The sequence below is a fragment of the Thunnus thynnus genome, chromosome 5 (assembly GCF_963924715.1).
Source record: "Thunnus thynnus chromosome 5, fThuThy2.1, whole genome shotgun sequence".
NCBI classification, from domain to species: domain Eukaryota; kingdom Metazoa; phylum Chordata; class Actinopteri; order Scombriformes; family Scombridae; genus Thunnus; species Thunnus thynnus.
Window position 1 is genome coordinate 32,705,149 of NC_089521.1, and position 18,840 is coordinate 32,723,988.

The 18,840-nt window shown below is 41.5% G+C and overlaps 1 protein-coding gene across 1 annotated transcript; it reads left to right on the forward strand.

The window, feature by feature from the left end:
* Window positions 1–13,097: 13,097 nt before the first annotated feature.
* Window positions 13,098–15,147, forward strand: LOC137183783 (WAG22 antigen-like). The gene is made up of 2 exons (XM_067591085.1): window positions 13,098–13,108; window positions 13,335–15,147. The coding sequence occupies exons 1-2, from the start codon at window positions 13,098–13,100 to the stop codon at window positions 15,145–15,147; spliced, it is 1,824 nt and encodes a 607-aa protein (XP_067447186.1).
* The last annotated feature ends 3,693 nt before the right edge of the window (window positions 15,148–18,840 follow it).

Here is an 18,840-nt window from a genome sequence, read left to right on the forward strand (position 1 = left end):
TCATTAAAAGAGCAGCAGTCAAATCTCAGACAATGGAAAACCACGTGGAAAACGTGATGGAAATATGATGTTTCTGTTTGTTTCATGTATTCAAGTGAGGAAGGTTACAGTCTCCTCATCGCTCCACACAGATCTGATGTTTTCGTCTGATGTTTAAGTCACATGATTCATGTAACTATGTCATTGATTATTCACTGAGTATGTTTACGTTGCACTTTTTTGCACTTTGATCAATGCACCAACTTTTCCAGCTCAGCCAAACACAATAATTTTTTAACAATATTTTGAGATTTTTTCAATTTTCCCACTCAGGTTTTTATATATGCAAATTTAAAACAAGAATAAAAACAAGTGGATAGAAACTTTCCTACTGTGGACTAAAATGTTCTAACAACAAACCTGCATAACCGTCCCTGCTGGTCGGCTAAAAACAGACAATTAAAAGCAAACATGATCAAACCAAACACAATGAGCAGATAAGAGAGAAAAAAATCGTTTACATTCACAGCTCTTCAGTAAGAAGACATCACAGCACGGCAGAACACTCACAGCAGGTCAGAAGGTCAAAGGTCACTCATGTTGTGGAGATAAGTAGATGGAGAGAGAGAGAGGGAGAGGACAGAGAGGGGGAGGAAGAAAAAAGATGTGTTCATGTTGATTAAAATTAAATGTAGGACTAAAACTATAATGATTGTTTTCATTATTGATTCATCTGATGATTATTTTCTTGATTAATCAAATAGACAGGTGAAAAAACAACAAGTCCTATAAATTAAACAACAAAATCGGTTGTTGGTCCATGTAGGGATGTGCAGAGAGCCCAGTATTAATATTTGTATCTGTATTTGTTGAGGCAACAAAATTATTTGTATTTGATTCAAATAAAAGTGGAAATAGGCATAACTTTACTTTACTCATCACCTCATTGCAGACAGACCTCTACCTATTTATACACCCATAACACAGAGACAGCGCAGTGTGAAATGTGTAGGGAGGAACTTCAAAGGATTATTGTTTTGCACTTTTCATTTATTGCCTATTTTTTACAACCTAACAGTGGAAAGGAGAAGGGGAACAACAGGTTATGGAGAGTCCATTGGGAGCACTTTGCATGTGTCAGTAGTTCAGCTTTATCTCTGGCGAACATCCCCAACTCTGGAAGTGATGTAAAATTAGGAAATGTGCGTCATGTAGCAGGTGGATGTGACTCCCCTCGTTGAGACCTGCTGATAGACGTGACAGCGGAGCAGAGGAGAAACACTGAGATAGCCATTCGGGCACCGCCCTAACTGTTAGTATAGTTAATGCTCAGGTATCCTCTCCATTCAGGAAGTGATGACGCTTAAAAAGTAACTTGACACTATATCTTGCATGAAGGAAAATCATTATAGCAATTACCTGTATGGGGTAAAATGTCTGTTGAACCTTTGATCACAACCAGGATAACATGTAGGGCTGGTCAGGTGTTGCAGCTGCACCGTGTGTGGACAGAGCATGTCGTCACCTCTAGTTGGTAGTGCATGCAGGATTATTAGACTGGGAGCAGGGTGAAATCCAGGTGAGCAAGCAGTGCATCCAGAAAAACACAGACTCCTCAAAATTACCGCTTTTGCCTCTGAGATCCCTTTAATTTTAAAATATGTGAGTTTTAACAAAACATATAACAGCACAATAACAAACAGTGCAAAGCAAAAGACACACAGGACACATTATACAAAATACAAAGCTACACACAACAGCACATCACATACACCCACAGAGTCGACTAGAAATGAATAATGTAAGCTTGTCAAATTAAAAGCAAGATTATTTGCATGAGAAGACCATGAGATGAAACTCAGATTCAGTGCTTAAAGAGCTGAGTAGTTTTTAGCAAGTTTTTATAATTTGGTTTTGAACGTACAGATGGAACTGCAGCTCTTCATATCATCAGGTAGGACGTTCCACTGAGTTGTGGCTTTCACACAGAAAGCTGACTGCCCAAATGCAGTGCAACAAAATGCTATGGTACAATCTAATATAGAGGATATTCTAGAGGATCTAATAGAACTTACTGAGTGAGTATACACAACATCACATAGTGGAAGAGGGGCCAAACCATTAAAAAATGATAAACTAGGCACAAATTTGAGAATAATCTAAAATTCTCAAAGCTCAGTAATTTGTATTTCTCCAGTATCCTACAGTGATGGACATGCATTGGCTTTTTGTCCAGAGTTTTTAGAGTTTGTTTGTATAAGGACTCAAGACGTCTTATGGCTGTTTCTCCAGCCTGCCCCCAACATGTGATGCAATAAGACATATGGGAAAGAATCATAGCTACATAAATATCTTGGAGGTCTCATAAATAAGAAGATGGAGGTCTCAGCCAGACTCTTGGAGAGACCCTCTATCCTGGAGTGTCTTGTTCTCCTCCTCCATTTTTTTAACCTTAGCCTCCCAGGTCTGTTCTGCCTCAGTCAGGTCCTTTTTCCATTTCTCCTCCAGAGCATCAAACTTCTCCTCCTAAGCTTTTTGGCTCTGGAGGAGCTTGGCTGGTTAGCTGGGTGGAGGTTTCACTCAGCTTCCCAGAGAGATCCTTATTCTCATTCCTGAGAGACAGGATTTCAGTATCTCTCTGGTGAAGCTGTTCCTCCAGCTGCTTCACTTTTTTCTCCCACTCTTCCTGAATCTGCTGTTCGGAGGCCGCTGTTACGTCTCCCGTCCATCTGGATGCCCTGGAGGTGTGCCCCTCCCTCCGTAACTTCTTCAGTTCATGGCTGTCCAGGTCAGCCTGTTGGAAACGTATCGTGAGGGACACAATCTCATAGTCTTTCTTGACGATGGTTTGTTTGCTCTTCTCCAGTTCTTCTGAGAACTCCCTCTCTTTATTTGCAAGATCTGCCTCCTTCTTAGTGATTGTTGCCATGGTGTTCTGCAACTGCTGGTCACATCTCACTTTGTCAGCTTTTGCTCTGTTAATTAACTTGTACGCATCCGCAAGCGAACGCTGCAGATGGCCACAGTCGTAGCACGGAGGCCTTCCACCTGGTGGTCTTTGGTGGTTTGGTGGTCGCTGCTGAGGTATGGCGTTGGCCATCCTGAACAGGTGTTCAGGGTCTTTTCTTCGGTTCATTGTCGTAGACTGTAGTGTTCTGCGGTAGACTGTGTTGTGTGAAGTGGATGTGTAAGTCACATGTCTAATGACATATTACTTAAAGTAGTAATAACAGTCCAGATATTTAAGGAGGTCATGTGACCTGACAGCAGCACATCCAGTACAGATATCAGATTAAAAAGACTGAAATCTTTGGAACAAAGTTATCTTGATGTTTACATTATTTACACCAGCGCAGCGGCCGTTCAAAACATCCCTGTTCAGAACAGGCTGATTGCTTTTTATTTCTCGCGAACTGCATATATATGTATCAATTGACAAACATATCAATTAACACATCAGTGCTGGTTTGACAATGACACCAAATTTATAAAAAATCGGCATTTCATGGGTTGAAAATGGCTCAACCTGTCATCACCTGTCAAAAGGCGGGGTCAATGCCGACATAGAGTTGACTGTTTGGGAGTTCTCTGCATTATGAAATTTATATAAATGGTACAACGATAATGGCCCCCTCCCCAAGCGCCACGTTCATTTTCAAATATATGCTGATGGAGAGAGACAGTTTTAGTTTCAGCAGCTAACAGCAGCTACAGCGGCGTCTCTCCGTCTGTAACTGTCTGCGGGAGGAAAAGCTGCTGGCAGCCACAAAAATAACAGAAATCCTCCTCACTTCTGCGGTCTGTTCCTGCAGTTATCAGCTGGTAAAATCTTGTTTGAAAACCGCACACATCACACATCAGCTCGGAGCTGATGCGCAAATTAGGAAATGTGCGTCATGCAGCAGGTGGATGTGACTCCCCTCGTTGAGACCTGCTGATAGACGTAACAGCGGAGCAGAGGAGAGAGACTGAGATAGTGATGTGACCAACCTGTTTTCTTCCCGAAAACAAATAATTTTTAAAATATTTGTATGAAACAAAGTATTTATGCTTTGCCAAATAACCTATTTGCATTCGGACCCACCCTTAAAAAGAATGCCGTCTTTGCAGTTTGACCAGTATTGTTTGCAATTCGGTCTGGCTGGTGGCGGCTGAAGGATCATCCATCACTGGCTGAACAGTCTGTCTGGCCGCTGTTTGAATCACGCCACTTTATAACCTCTGCTAGATGGCGGGTGGGATGGACTTACTTTGACACACACAGCCAGAATAACAACAGAAAGGCTTCAGGCAGCACAGTATGGCTGACAGTGATACCACCTCATATCAGATATTCATTTGATCGTTAGTAAATGTCTAAAATCTTAAATCATGCACCTTTTAAAGACAAGAGAAAGACAAGAAGACAGATATCTTCCTCCATACCCACACACACACACACACACACACACACACACACACACACACACACACACACCTGTCTCTCTGTATTGTGTCTTGAGAACACATCAGTTGCTGCCCTCTGCCTCCTTCAGACCACATCAGCACTTTTTTTTTCCTGCAGGAGGTGACGGGTTCATCGGACTTCATGTTCAGAGGTGTTGGGTGTTGGGTGGGTCACTTCCTGAGGAGCAAATGTCACGCTCTGTCACTGCATCATCTGGCCAATCACTTTACAGTTTGGTCTTCACTCACTTACCTGGTTAAAAGGACCATGACTTGTTCTTTTTGGGTTTTTTTTTAAGTATCTCACCTGTCTGCTGAGGTCTCAGCTCAGGTTGGTGGAGGATTCATCACCACAGACGCTTCAGCTTTAACACCAGCTGTCGTCTCTGAGTTCACATCCACAGACATAACTACCTCTACTCTAAAAAAAGCTGCAACGATTAGTCGATTAATTGATTAGTCAGTTAACAGAAAATCAATCTGCGACTATTTTGATAACCGATTAATCACTTTAAACTTCTCTGATTCCAGCTCCTTGAATGTGAATATTTTCTGGTGTATTTAGTCCTCTATGACAGTAAACTGAATATCTTTGGGTTGTGGACTGTTGGTCAGGACAAAAGAAGACATTTATGGCTACAATATTAAAAACATAAATGAGTCACACCACTGCACTGGGTGACATATTTCTTCATTATAAAGAGTTTGGTCACTTTAATTCAAAACAGCCCCAAAGAGTGAAAGGAGTGAGGTTCCAAGTACGGTAGATGCCACTGCGTGGAAACGTGGTTCTGTTTACAGCTTAGCTAGCTTGTTGCGCTACATAACACAACCTCTCTACTGTAATGTATTATACATTTCTCCAAAAACATCAGTACAAAGTCAAGAGGTTGGGATATGTAGCACAATAAGCTAGCACAACTCTGCAAACACAATCACATTTCCACACATATGCATATCTTTTTGCTATTTATATCACTGTTTGAAGCCGTTTCTAAACAAACTGACGTGACCAAACTCTTCATAATGAAGGAACATGTTACCCAGTGCAGCGGTGTGGACCACTGATATGTTTTTCATAGTTTTTGGACAAGAATAAGATATATCAGGCTTTGATACACACACAATACTTGTTAGTAGATCAGTTCATTGTTGGTTTGCGTCCAAACATGAGATTTGTTGACAAGAAGAAACATACATAAAAATTGCAGCCTGATCCTTTAACATCACACTACTTCCTGGTTTGGAGCTGAACATTAGGATCAGACGTAAATGTTGCACTGATTGTCCAATAGAAATGTTATTTCCATGGATATCAGATACATATATTTGTTTGTACATACACATTTGGACTGATAGCACAGTTCAGTCTTGTGCTGGATGTAAGCTAACACTGTTTTAGTGAAACCTGTGTCTCGTTCCAGCAGGCTGCTTATACGCCCAGCTGCTAACTGCAGGATCAGACCCAGAATTATGTTTCCTTGTTGTTGAATCTATATGGAGTCAATTCTTCTGCCACAGTGGGACTGAAGGAATGGTGTTTACTGCACAGAGCCAACTGGACTGCACCGCTGACACACATGCACTTCAACACACACACACTTCAACACACACACACAAACTCTGTGTCTCATAAAGTTCATGTAATAATCTCTATCTTAATTCTCCAGGTTTCATTATTTTCTGTCTGAATTTACTTACAAGTAAACCTGACTTTACTTGACTGTTGCCACTCGATATGAGCGGCCTTACACACACACTCTATGCATACACACACACACACACACACACACACACACATGCAAAAAACCCCCCGCCCCCCCCTCCCCACCCTCTCCCTCATTGGCCGATCGTGTCGTCACGGAGACAACAGCTGTCTCCAGGATGAAGAAGCTACTTTGAGGGTGCCAGCCAGTCTGCAGGCCTGCAACTGGAGAGTCCCATGGGTCCCTCATGGCCTTCAAAACACACACACACACACACACACACACGCACACACACACACACACAGGCAGTACAGCAGGATTAGCGCCCTCTAGAGACAACAGGGTTTCTTTTCTTCTGTACAGAACATTGTGTTCGTCCTTCATGTTCGTCCTCAGCAGAGGGTGAAGGCCTGAACGTGTCTGAACCCTCAAACCACAAAATCAAATTCAACTGAAAATAACTGTTATATTAATGAGAGTGTTTATACATACAGACTTGCTTGTAAAGTGCTTTATAGAAATGCATTTTACAGTGTTTGTGTAATAAGTCACGCTTGGACACACACATATAAACTCAGTGCTGGACCCACCAGCGAGTCCATCATTACAAACACAGCTGATCTTTATTTAAATTGTTCTGATGGAGTTCCTAAAGTTCTCAAAGTCAACATTTTGGGGGAAAAAGTCTTTTAAATAAAGCTGCAACGATTAGTCGATGGACAGAAAATGAATCAGCAATTATTGAGTTAATTGATTAATTGTTTTGAGTCATTTTTAAAGAATAAATATCCAAATTCTCTGATTTAGACCTTTCAACTGTAGGGCTTCATATCACCACTGACTTCCTGATTCAATTCAGTTTTGATTCAAAAAGTCCAGAATCAATTAATTTCAAATTGGATTCAATTCAATACGATTTGAATCAGTTACATCACATAAATACTAATATTGCAGAAAGCGCTTCTCAGTTTATCCTGAGAACTTAAGTTTACAGGCTGAACTGTTGTTTCAGTAAAATCTGCACACGGCTTCACATCTCGTATCTTATTAACAAACACAAACTGAAAGCTCGCCGTGTACACATGTACACGTTTATAAAAAAACATTAAAATATGAATGGATGAGTAGAATCTGAGAGACACTGAGCTGCTTATAAAGTGATTTCCTGTCAACTGTTCTAAACTTTGAACAACCTGCTTTAGTTTAAACTGTGTTTGATGTTATTTCTTATGCAAAGTCCAACAAAGCTGCAACATACAGACCGTTGCTCAATGAACAAAATCCCAGCTGATTATTGTGTGAAGTAATTTAACTACATTTTAATACCAATAGTTTCGATTATTGTGATAACACCGTTTACCTTCGATAATCATGAAAATTTGATATCAGCACATCCACATAACCTGGTTTGTTACATAGAACCATCTGAGAAGTCGTCCATGGAAGCTGTTTGGGAAAATGGCGGGCACTTTCAAAAGATTGGATAACGATTGGTCTGTTATCATCTTACCTTGCGAGACAACTAGAGTCGCGGCTCTGATTGGTCCGAACTGTCGCTGGTTCAAGCTCATTTAAAATATAATCTTAAATAATCAAATGTAATGAGTTTTTACTGTGTTGAAGGAAAAAGTTTTGTAGAAAGTGTAGCTTTGACACAACACACACACACACACACACACAGACACACACTCACACACAAACTCCTTCAGTGAGTCAGCACTGTGTGTGTGTGTGTGTGTGTGTGTGTGTGTGTGTTGTGTGTGTGTGTTGCATGTGTTGTTTTGGGTCGACTGCAACTGTCGGGACAACGACCCGTCTAATCTGCACCTGCCACTGACACAGCAAATGTATGTCTACACACACACACACACGCACACACACACACACACACACACACAGACACACACACACACAGCCGGCCTACATAAGAGACAGACGGAGCCGAGCGTTCGACTGACCGACTGCAGGGCATGCTGGGAAAACAACTTTACTCAGACAACTGATATATTTTCTTCCTTTCCTTCTCTAACTCCTCGCTCGCTTCCCTGAACTTTCTTTTCATTAACTCGTCCTTTCCTCGTTACCTCAGTGCCTCCGTCTTGCCAATGTTTGGCCCCTATTGATCCCCACTATAGATTATTAGTTGATTAGTCTATTGAAAGGAAACTGATAATTGATTGATTGTCATTTTTAATGCAAAAATACCACAAATACCTCTCGTTCGAGCTTTTCAAATGTGAATATTTGCTAGTTTTCCCAGTTTTCCATGAAAACTCAACTCAACGTCTTCAGGGCATCATGATCAACATTTTTCACTGTTGTCTGTCATTTTATACTCCGAACAATCAGTTGAATATTAAAGGAAAATGTCAGATCTACTGATAATTAAAATAATAGTTGGCTGCGGCCTTGCAACAAATTCAAACTGCGAAAAACACGGACATGTACATGTGTCACTCGCCTGCATCCTGCTTGTATTTCTGATTATTTATCCTGAAAAGTAAAATATGCGACGTTTCCAGTGAAGATGTGTAGAAACTCTGCTACAGGACTGTGAATAAAGTGAAATAAAGTGAAAACTGAGCAAAAAATTCCTGATGTTCAAAGGACGATTTTGGTCAAAATGTACAAAAATCACAAAATAAGAAATCTAAAACACACACACACACACACACATCAGGTTTATTAACACAACGTTTACCAGTCGTGTGTGTCTGTCTGTATCTGCGTCTCTCATCTCATTCACAAAAACACACAGACTCACTGTAACCACACACTCGTGGCTGGACGTTGATTGACAGGCGGGGCAGGTGTGGCCGGTCGGTGGCAGCGTCCCACCTGTCGATCTGACCCCCCCACCCCCCCGACTCCCTCCCCTACTCCACCCCTCCCCGTACACACACACACACACACACACACACACTCAAACCCCTTACCCCACCCCCTCGACCCCTGACCCTGTGATCAACTTCCTATCCCCGTGGGCACGGTAACGACCCCCCGTCGCCCCTGGCAACCCTGACCCAGGCCGCGGCTGTAGCTTCATAAATAAAACTGGCTGTACCTGCCCTCTGCAGCCCACCACTGCTGTTTACAGCCTCCCCTGTCACCCATGACCTTTGACCTCTGCACCCACCTCAACCCCACTCTGTCACCACTGCTACAGTACACTCATTATAGAAGTTATAAGCTTTACTTTACTTTTTGCAGTAATGACGGCCATAATGGATTATTGATGATGTCACACCGTCCATCAGTTATAGCAGCTTTGTGTCAATATAACAATAATAAAGATAAAACACAACAAAGAAGAATTTAACTCTTTGTGCACAGTCTGCTGGTTAAGACACATGTTTCATAACCGCAACATCCGCAGTTTGATTCCTGCAGCAGAGCTTTGTTGCACGTCTGTCCAATAAAGACATAAAATGACTCCAGAAATATATATAGAATATATATAACTATACTATAAATAACTAAAAATCATTACTTCTGTATGTAAGATGTGGAAATTATGAAGACACTTTGTTTTTGCTCTGTGTGAGTATTTGGACGATGTCTGGTCATTAAGAAAACATGTTTTATAATAGTTTATATTGTTGGTTTGTTTGTTTTTCTGTGTTTTCAGGCTACGTTCAGTCTGTTGTTTGCAGCAATGATTCATTTCTGTTTGAAACATGAATGTCAATCACTGGAAGTTGTTATTTTTATGCTGTATTATTGCGTGTCATTTAATCCTGTGGAAAAATACATTCATTCATACATATAAAAAAATAACACTCCATCATGATTTATTTAAGCTAGATGAGTAGTGAACACCTTTATTTGTGGTTAAGTGTTATTAGAGCTACAATGATGAATTGATTAGTCGATCGACAGAAAATGAATCTGCATCAATTTCAATTATGGAATAATCGTTTAAAGATTCCCTCCGAACATCTTTTTAGATGTATATAAAACACTCTTGTGCCTGATATGGTTTCTCTGCAAAAAAACTTCAATTATCTTGTTGAAATCCTTAAAATTACATCTCCTGCTTCTCCTTCATTGAAATTCCATAATCTATGAATATGCAAATATATTTCATTACAAAAGTTTAACTACTGTAAAGTCAAGTCTCCACATCACACTAACAAACTAGTTGTGATGTCATGAATCCTGCTCGTAGTCACACGCTTTAAACTCTTTTTAACGAGCTCAGAGAATCTTTCTGCCGATGAATGTGAAAACAAACACATACATCATTCAGTGCAGAGAAGAGAACGACGTCCAACTGAAGGAACATGGGAAAAAAACAATTTTTTAAAGCAACGGTGGCAAAAATTCACTGGTTCCAGCTTCCCAAATATGAAAATTTCCTGCTTTTTATGCTCCTCTATGATAATAAAGCTTTAATCTTTGGACAGTGGTGATTGTTGGTTGAACAAAACAAGACATTTTGAGAAGTAAGCAGGGCTTCTGGGAACTCATGATGGACATTTTTCACAATCGGCTGACATTTTATCTGTTTTTTATGCTGTAAAAGGCAGTAAATTTGTAATATTTTTCATACCAAACATTGTGAACAATATTAATATTTTTAAGCACACTTGTTCCAAAATTAGTTTTAGACATCAGCGGAGTCTAAGTGATCCCAGTAACACCAGCCAAGAGTTTTTTACTGATGGAGCTATGGGTGGCAATATGGTTTAAATCCTCTATCATACGGTATACATAATTTTATATTTACATTAGTATCTTGATGATAATACACTGACAGCTTTGTTCTCCGTTCAGAAAGTTTCGTCTCTGTGTTCTGGCTCGGTGTCGGCGGCGGTGGGCTCATTACCACCCTGACAATAAAATGGAAAGAATGTCTTTGTTGGAGCGTTGGGCTTTTTTACCGTGCAGAATCGGTGAGGTAATCCTTGTTTTTAACAAGCCTGACTCTGCCCACGAAGCATGAGGGTGTCTCATAGCGATGAGTAGTAACTGCAGACAAAAGACAAACTGCTGGACCAGATTATTCTCCCACAGCCGAGAAGCTTTTAGCTGTGATTCATATGCCGAGACTGATGGATATGCTCACTCATACATACAAACTGTACATACAGGCATACTGTACTAATCCACAAGGGGGACATCACTTTGTTCTCAGACCCTTAAAAGACAGAATTACCTGAATTTAAGGTCCTTAAAAAGTATTAAAATGTTAAAGAAGTGCCCATAATTGTGCCCATTTTCAATGTTCTCCTCTTATTTTCTTTCCAGACTAGAGTTGAACGAGCTCTGTTCAGTCAGAAACAAGCTGTTTTTGACAGCTGCAGGGCTGCAATTAACTATTATTTTCATTATGGATTAAGCTGGTGATTATTTTCTTGATGAATCGATTACTTGTTTGTTCTATAAAATGTCAGAAAATGGTGAAATGGTCGATCGCTGCTTCTCACAGCCCGAGGTAACGTCGTCAAATGTCTTATTTCATCCTGACCAATAGTCCACAACCCAAAGATAATCAGTTTACTGCTATAGAGGCCTAAAGAAGCTAGAAAATATTTACATTTGAGAAGCAGGAATCAGATCATTTGGACATATTTTTCTTGAAGAATGACCCCAAACAAGTCATCAATTATCAAAATAGTTGATGATTTATTTAATAGTTGACAACTAATCAATTAATCGACTAATCGTTGCAGCTCTAGACACCTTAGTTCAATTATTTTTTAAATCAGCCCCCAAATCTATAGAATGACAACAACGATCACAAAATAGAGACTTCCAGTTCTTGTGTTATGATGACTACATAAAGGACGTGCTATATGAAAATTTATATAAAAAGGCAAAAATCGATCATTTATTAGACTGACTGTGGCTCAATATAGAAGTATGGACGTCATGATATGATGTAACCAACAGTTACTCAACCTTGGGTTTGGGATCCTATGTGAGGTCGATGATATGTAGAGAAGGTCAAGCAGATATTTCAGATGTCTTGTTAAATAGATTTGAAGATACACTCACTGAGCACTTTATTAGAAACACCTGCGTAATCTAATGCAATCCAATACAACAGCTCTGCCATGAATTATACTTTTATGAAGGTTATACGTTTTCAGTGTTTGTTGACTTTGTCAGGAAGGTGATAATTCTACTTTATGTTTATTATCGAGGTCGTAGTGGGTGGTGGTGGTGTACCAGTGTTCCTAATATTGTGTCCATCCTATTAACATATATGAGGGGGGCAAAATATTAGGAACACTTTTCAGTATAATGCACTCCAGTACACCAAGAATAGAACAGAAAGCCTTTATTGTCATTATATTGTAAATACAATGAAATAAAGAGTGCTACTACTGGTTAGTGCATCTCACTCAACTACACAACACAAGTCCTAAAATAAATGAATAGATATATATAAAATGGTAAAGTGTACTTATGAAAATAGGTGTAATGTACACTGGAGTATGGTGTAATGTGCATTTTATGAGAGTAAATGTTGAGTTGTAGCACCAGGACAGTTTTCATATCACATGTTGAGTTGATTACTTTTTGATGGAGTTTAGAGTGCAGATAAGAAAGAAACTGTCCATGGATCTAGTGGTCCATGTTTTGAATGACCTGTAGCTCCTGCCAGAGGTCAACAGGTCAAACAGGTGGTGACCAGGGTGTGAGCAGTCTTGTATGATGTTTGTGGCTCTGGAAAGGTAGCGGGTGTTAGCCATGTCCTCCAGGGAGAGAAGAGGGCAGCCAGTGATTTTTTTTGAGCTGTATTTATGACCCTTTGAAGAGCTTTTTTTTTCTGCCGCTGAGCAGCCGGCATACCACCGCTGTAATGCAGTAAGACAAAATGCTCTCTATCTATCGAAGAGCAATAAAAGGCCACTATCAGCGTTTCATTCATTCAGCCCGTTTTTCCTGAGCACTCTCAGGAAGTGCAGACGCTGCTGTGCCTTTTTGACAACAGCCGTGGTGTTGGCAGACTAGGAGATGTCAGAAATGTGAGTTCCCCTCCTGAGATGTAGTCCGACCACAGTGGTGTCATCCGCAAATTTAATGATGGTGTCGGTGGGATGGATTGGTGTACAGTTCTAAGTGTAAAGTGAGTAGAGTGTTGGGCTCAGCATGCAGCCTTGTGGGCAGTCAGCGCTGAGTGTGAGGGTGGAAGAAATATGGGGGCCAAGCTTAACAGTTTGTGGGTGGTTTGTAAGAAAATCCTTAATCCAGGTGCAGGTATGAGAGGGGAGGCTCAGGGCAGACAGTTAGAGGCTCAGGACAGATAGTTAGAGGCTCAGGACAGACAGTTAGAGGCTCAGGACAGACAGTTGGAGGCTCAGGGCAGACAGTTAGAGGCTCAGGACAGACAGTTGGAGGCCCAGGACAGACAGTTAGAGGCTCAGGACAGACAGTTGGAGGCTCAGGACAGACAGCTGGAGGCTCAGGACAGACAGTTAGAGGCCCAGGACAGATAGTTAGAGGCTCAGGACAGACAGTTAGAGGCCCAGGACAGACAGTTGGAGGCTCAGGGCAGACAGTTGGAGGCTCAGGACAGACAGTTAGAGGCTCAGGACAGACAGTTAGAGGCCCAGGACAGATAGTTAGAGGCTCAGGACAGACAGTTAGAGGCCCAGGACAGACAGTTGGAGGCTCAGGGCAGACAGTTAGAGGCTCAGGACAGACAGTTAGAGGCTCAGGACAGACAGTTAGAGGCCCAGGACAGACAGTTAGAGGCTCAGGACAGACAGTTGGAGGCTCAAGGCAGACAGTTAGAGGCTCAGGACAGACAGTTAGAGGCTCAGGACAGATAGTTGGACGCTCAGGACAGACAGTTAGAGGCCCAGGACAGACAGTTGGAGGCCCAGGACAGACAGTTAGAGGCTCAGGACATACAGTTGGAGGCCCAGGACAGACAGTTAGAGGCTCAGGACAGACAGTTAGAGGCTCAGGACAGACAGTTAGAGGCCCAGGACAGATAGTTGGAGGCTCAGGACAGATAGTTAGAGGCTCAGGACAGACAGTTAGAGGCTCAGGACAGACAGTTAGAGGCTCAGGACATACAGTTGAAGGCCCAGGACAGACAGTTAGAGGCTCAGGACAGACAGTTGGAGGCTCAGGACAGACAGCTGGAGGCTCAGGACAGACAGTTAGAGGCCCAGGACAGATAGTTAGAGGCTCAGGACAGACAGTTAGAGGCCCAGGACAGACAGTTGGAGGCTCAGGGCAGACAGTTAGAGGCTCAGGACAGACAGTTAGAGGCTCAGGACAGACAGTTAGAGGCCCAGGACAGATAGTTAGAGGCTCAGGACAGACAGTTAGAGGCCCAGGACAGACAGTTGGAGGCTCAGGGCAGACAGTTAGAGGCTCAGGACAGACAGTTAGAGGCCCAGGACAGACAGTTGGAGGCCCAGGACAGACAGTTAGAGGCTCAGGACATACAGTTGGAGGCCCAGGACAGACAGTTAGAGGCTCAGGACAGACAGTTAGAGGCTCAGGACAGACAGTTAGAGGCCCAGGACAGATAGTTGGAGGCTCAGGACAGATAGTTAGAGGCTCAGGACAGACAGTTAGAGGCTCAGGACAGACAGTTAGAGGCTCAGGACAGACAGTTAGAGGCCCAGGACAGACAGTTAGAGGCTCAGGAAAGACAGTTAGAGGCTCAGGACAGACAGTTAGAGGCCCAGGACAGATAGTTGGAGGCTCAGGAAAGACAGTTAGAGGCTCAGGACATACAGTTGAAGGCCCAGGACAGACAGTTAGAGGCTCAGGACAGACAGTTAGAGGCTCAGGACAGACAGTTGGAGGCCCAGGACAGACAGTTAGAGGCTCAGGACATACAGTTAGAGGCTCAGGACAGACAGTTAGAGGCTCAGGACAGACAGTTGGAGGCCCAGGACAGACAGTTGAAAGCCCAGGACAGATAGTTGGAGGCTCAGGACAGACAGTTGGAGGCCCAGGACAGACAGTTGAAAGCCCAGGACAGACAGTTAGTGGCCCAGGACAGATAGTTAGAGGCTCAGGACAGACAGTTAGAGGCTCATGACAGGCAGTTAGAGGCCCAGGACAGACAGTTGCCGCCACCACCCACTATGACTTCAGTAATTAACATGAAGTAGAATTATCACCTTTATGACAGTGTCAACAAAAGCTTCGTAAAAGTAGAATTTATGGCAGAGCTTTTGTATTAGATTGCATTAGATTGCACAGGTGTTCCTAATAAAGTGCTCGGTGATTGTATACTGTGTATGGAATAGAACTAAGAGAAACCAAAATATACTAACCTTAAAATCACACAAAAACTTGACAATTCTGAGAATTTCAAGAGCTAAATTTGGGGAGAAAAGATTAAGAAACTCATTACTGTTGTGTCATCTTTCCCAATGGTTTTATAAGTAGAAATAGAATTGTGTTTGGTAAAATGGTCTTTCAACTCGATTTTAAACCACATATGGAGTTGACAGCTTGCAATACATGTTTTCAAATAGCTAGAAGTACTTACAGTAAAATATTTTCTTTTTGTATATGGTTATGATGAAAGATGAGTTGATGAAAGTGTCACATCAGGTACATATTTAATAGATTACAGTCTTTTCCAGTGGTGGAAAGTAACTACAGTTACTCTAGTCGTACTGTACTTCCGTAAGTACAATTGTGAGGTACTTGTACTTTACTTGAGTATTTCCATGTGATGCTACTTTCTACATTTCAGAGGGAAATATTGTACTTTCTACTCCACTACATTTATTTGACAGATGAAGATTTGATACAATGGATAATATAACAAGCTTTTAAAATACAACACATCGTTAAAGATGAAACCAGTGGTTTCCAACCTTTTTGTCTTTTGACGTCTTACAAAAAGCAGTGTGTAGTCGGGGTCACATTTCACATGTCTATGAGTTGTTAACAGCTCCACCAAATAGTGATTTTTCCCTCTAAACTTCTCACATGCTTTCATTTCAATAAATGTTCAAATGATCCAATATTTCAGCAAAAATCAAAGATTAGAGAAAAAGTTCAAAAACTGAAAACAGATTTGTGTATCAGAACTTTGTTTTTTCTTCTTTCCTCTCCCATTAATCATCTCACGACCCCTCAGATTTATCTGCTGACCCTTTGGAGGGGCCCGACCCCTAGGTTGGGAACCACTGGACTAAACTAGCTAATTGTATATAAAGTAGTGTAAACTAGCTCCACCTCCAGCAGCTACAACAGTAACATGCTGCTCTAACACTGATGCTTCACTATTAATAATCTAATGATGTCATATATAATAATATATCAGTCAGAGGGACCAAACCACTACTTTTACTTTAAAGAGGTACTGCACACTTAAACATGTTTTTTGAGCTGTAAACTAAATTATATGATTGTACTGTCACTTCACATCAATGCTGGTGTTAATATTGACACTGACACCAAATTTATAAAAATCAGCGTTTCATGAGTTGAAAACGGCTCAACACGTCATCTGCTGTTTTAAATCAGTGAGACCATTGCTGACATTGAGTCAACCGTTTTGGACTTCTCTATGTCATGAAATTTACATAAGAAAACACGCTGTGGCTATTCATGCTACACTGAGCGGTGGTCAGTCTGTGTCCCCTTACCTCCCGTGTCACACACTATGTAGCCAAGAGGCCACGCCCCCTACAGTCGCTGTCCTCTGCTGCATTTTTTAAATATGCTGGGAGGGAGCTAGCAGAATTTGGGTGTGTAGTCTCTCTTTAATACTTTAACTACATTTTGCTGCTAATAAGTACAATAAGTACTTATACTTCAGTAGGATTTTTCATGCAGGACTTTTCTTGTAATGGAGCATCTTACATTGATGTACTGGTACTATTATTGAAGTAAATGATCTGAATACTCCTTCCACCACTGGTCTTTTCTTATGTTAAATGTCGTCTTTACTGCAGTTCGTTGAGCTCTACTTGAACTGATCATGTCGAGAGTCTTTCAGACCTCTTTAAGAAAATCTCCTAGAAAAGTCGGATTAGGTTTCGTCGCAGAACGAAGTATTCTTCACCTCGGCCCTCATGTGTTTTTTGGGGTTTGTGACGGTCCTGGCCTGGCACGCCGCGGCCCCACTGGCCCACAGGCGCTCGCCCCGCGAGGGATTATCCAACCACACCCGGAAAAGACGTGTGAAATTGTGACGGGCACGAAAATAAAATGACAAAGTTTGCGAGGCTGTGCGTGGAGGAGCGTGTTAGCTGTTGGCACGCACGCCGCTGTGTAAGCCGATATGTATGCGTGTGTGTGTGTGTGTGTGGGTGCCCTGTCAGTGGACAGGCCAACTGTGAGGCCGGTGTGAGTCAGTGGTTTTTCAGCCGCAGAGAGCTGTGATCACGGCTGATAGCAGGTGCTCTGAATGGGAAACACGATCAGCTCAACACACTGCAGCTGTATGCTTTAATTGATTAGAGCGAGTTTTATGACAGTCAGGCCTCAGGCATGCAGCCGCAGCCAACAATCAGACGGTAGCTCGCAATACAGACCTCACTTCCAAAGACTTCACTCTCAAAATCTCCTGAACCTACTTTAAAAGCAACTATCCAATGAAAAATCACTACTTTACCTTTGTGAAACTTATATCTAATTGACATTTTTGACAGAAAATGACAAAGAATTGAAGGTTTGTTTGATTTGGGAGGTTTGCTGAAATAATAAAACCTTTTCGAATGTTCTAAGAAAAGGAGAACTCATTGTGCAATCGCAGGGTCAAAGCAAGAGGTGGGGAAAGGAAATAGTGTGTTTTTGATCAACAATCAGTTGATTTAATCGATTAGTAGTAGGGCCCATTAGTTAGTTAATCTGTTTATTATTTTCTCAATTAATCAATTAGTCGTTTGGCCTATAATATGTCAGTAAAGGTGAAAAATGTCAATCAATATTTCCCAAAGCCCAACATGACGTCCTCAAATGTCTTGTTTTGTCCAAAACCCAAAGATATTCATTTTACTGTCATAGTACTGTCAAAAAATATTCACTTTTAAGAAGCTGGAATCAAAGAACTTCTATTTTCTTTTCTTAAAAAAATGACTCAAAATGATTAATCGATTATCAAAATAATTGGCGGATAAATGATTCATACATTCCATGTTCCAAATGAATGCCAGTCAAAAACTTTCTGTTTGTCAGACAGTGACCTTCATCAAGACCATTTAGCTTAACAGCTAGTTATGTTTCATATTGCATTTCAGCGGAGTAAGGACATGAGTGAATGATTTGGCACACAGAGCACTGGAGTAAGAGCCTAAATATAGTGACCCGCTTTCTAATTATTCAGTCGACAATCTTCTTTGAATCGACAATTAATTCTGAATCAAATCCTGACATTCCCAAATGTTCCCTTATCAAAGGAGACATATGCTGCTTTTTGTGAATTTTGTGTATTTATATCCTGTTCTGATGTCGGATGTTAAATATGGTCAAAGTTTCAACACTTGAGGTGAACGTATGTAGAAACGCTGCCTGCAAGTCAAAGATCAGGGCTTCAACCTGCTCTGGACGTGCCGTTTGTAACGTTTTTTTCTGTCTTGGTTGCTAAGGCTGTTGCTAAGGTTTTTCCATGTGTTGTCCACTCTCACATTTCAGATCAGATTTAGGCTCAGACATGTACGGATGTATTTGAGAAGTTGACATTTTGAGTAAATAACAAGAAAAAGTAGTGAATTATGGCCGTGATGCAGCTTCCTGAAGCTGACCAATCAGAACAGAGTGGGCTCATCGG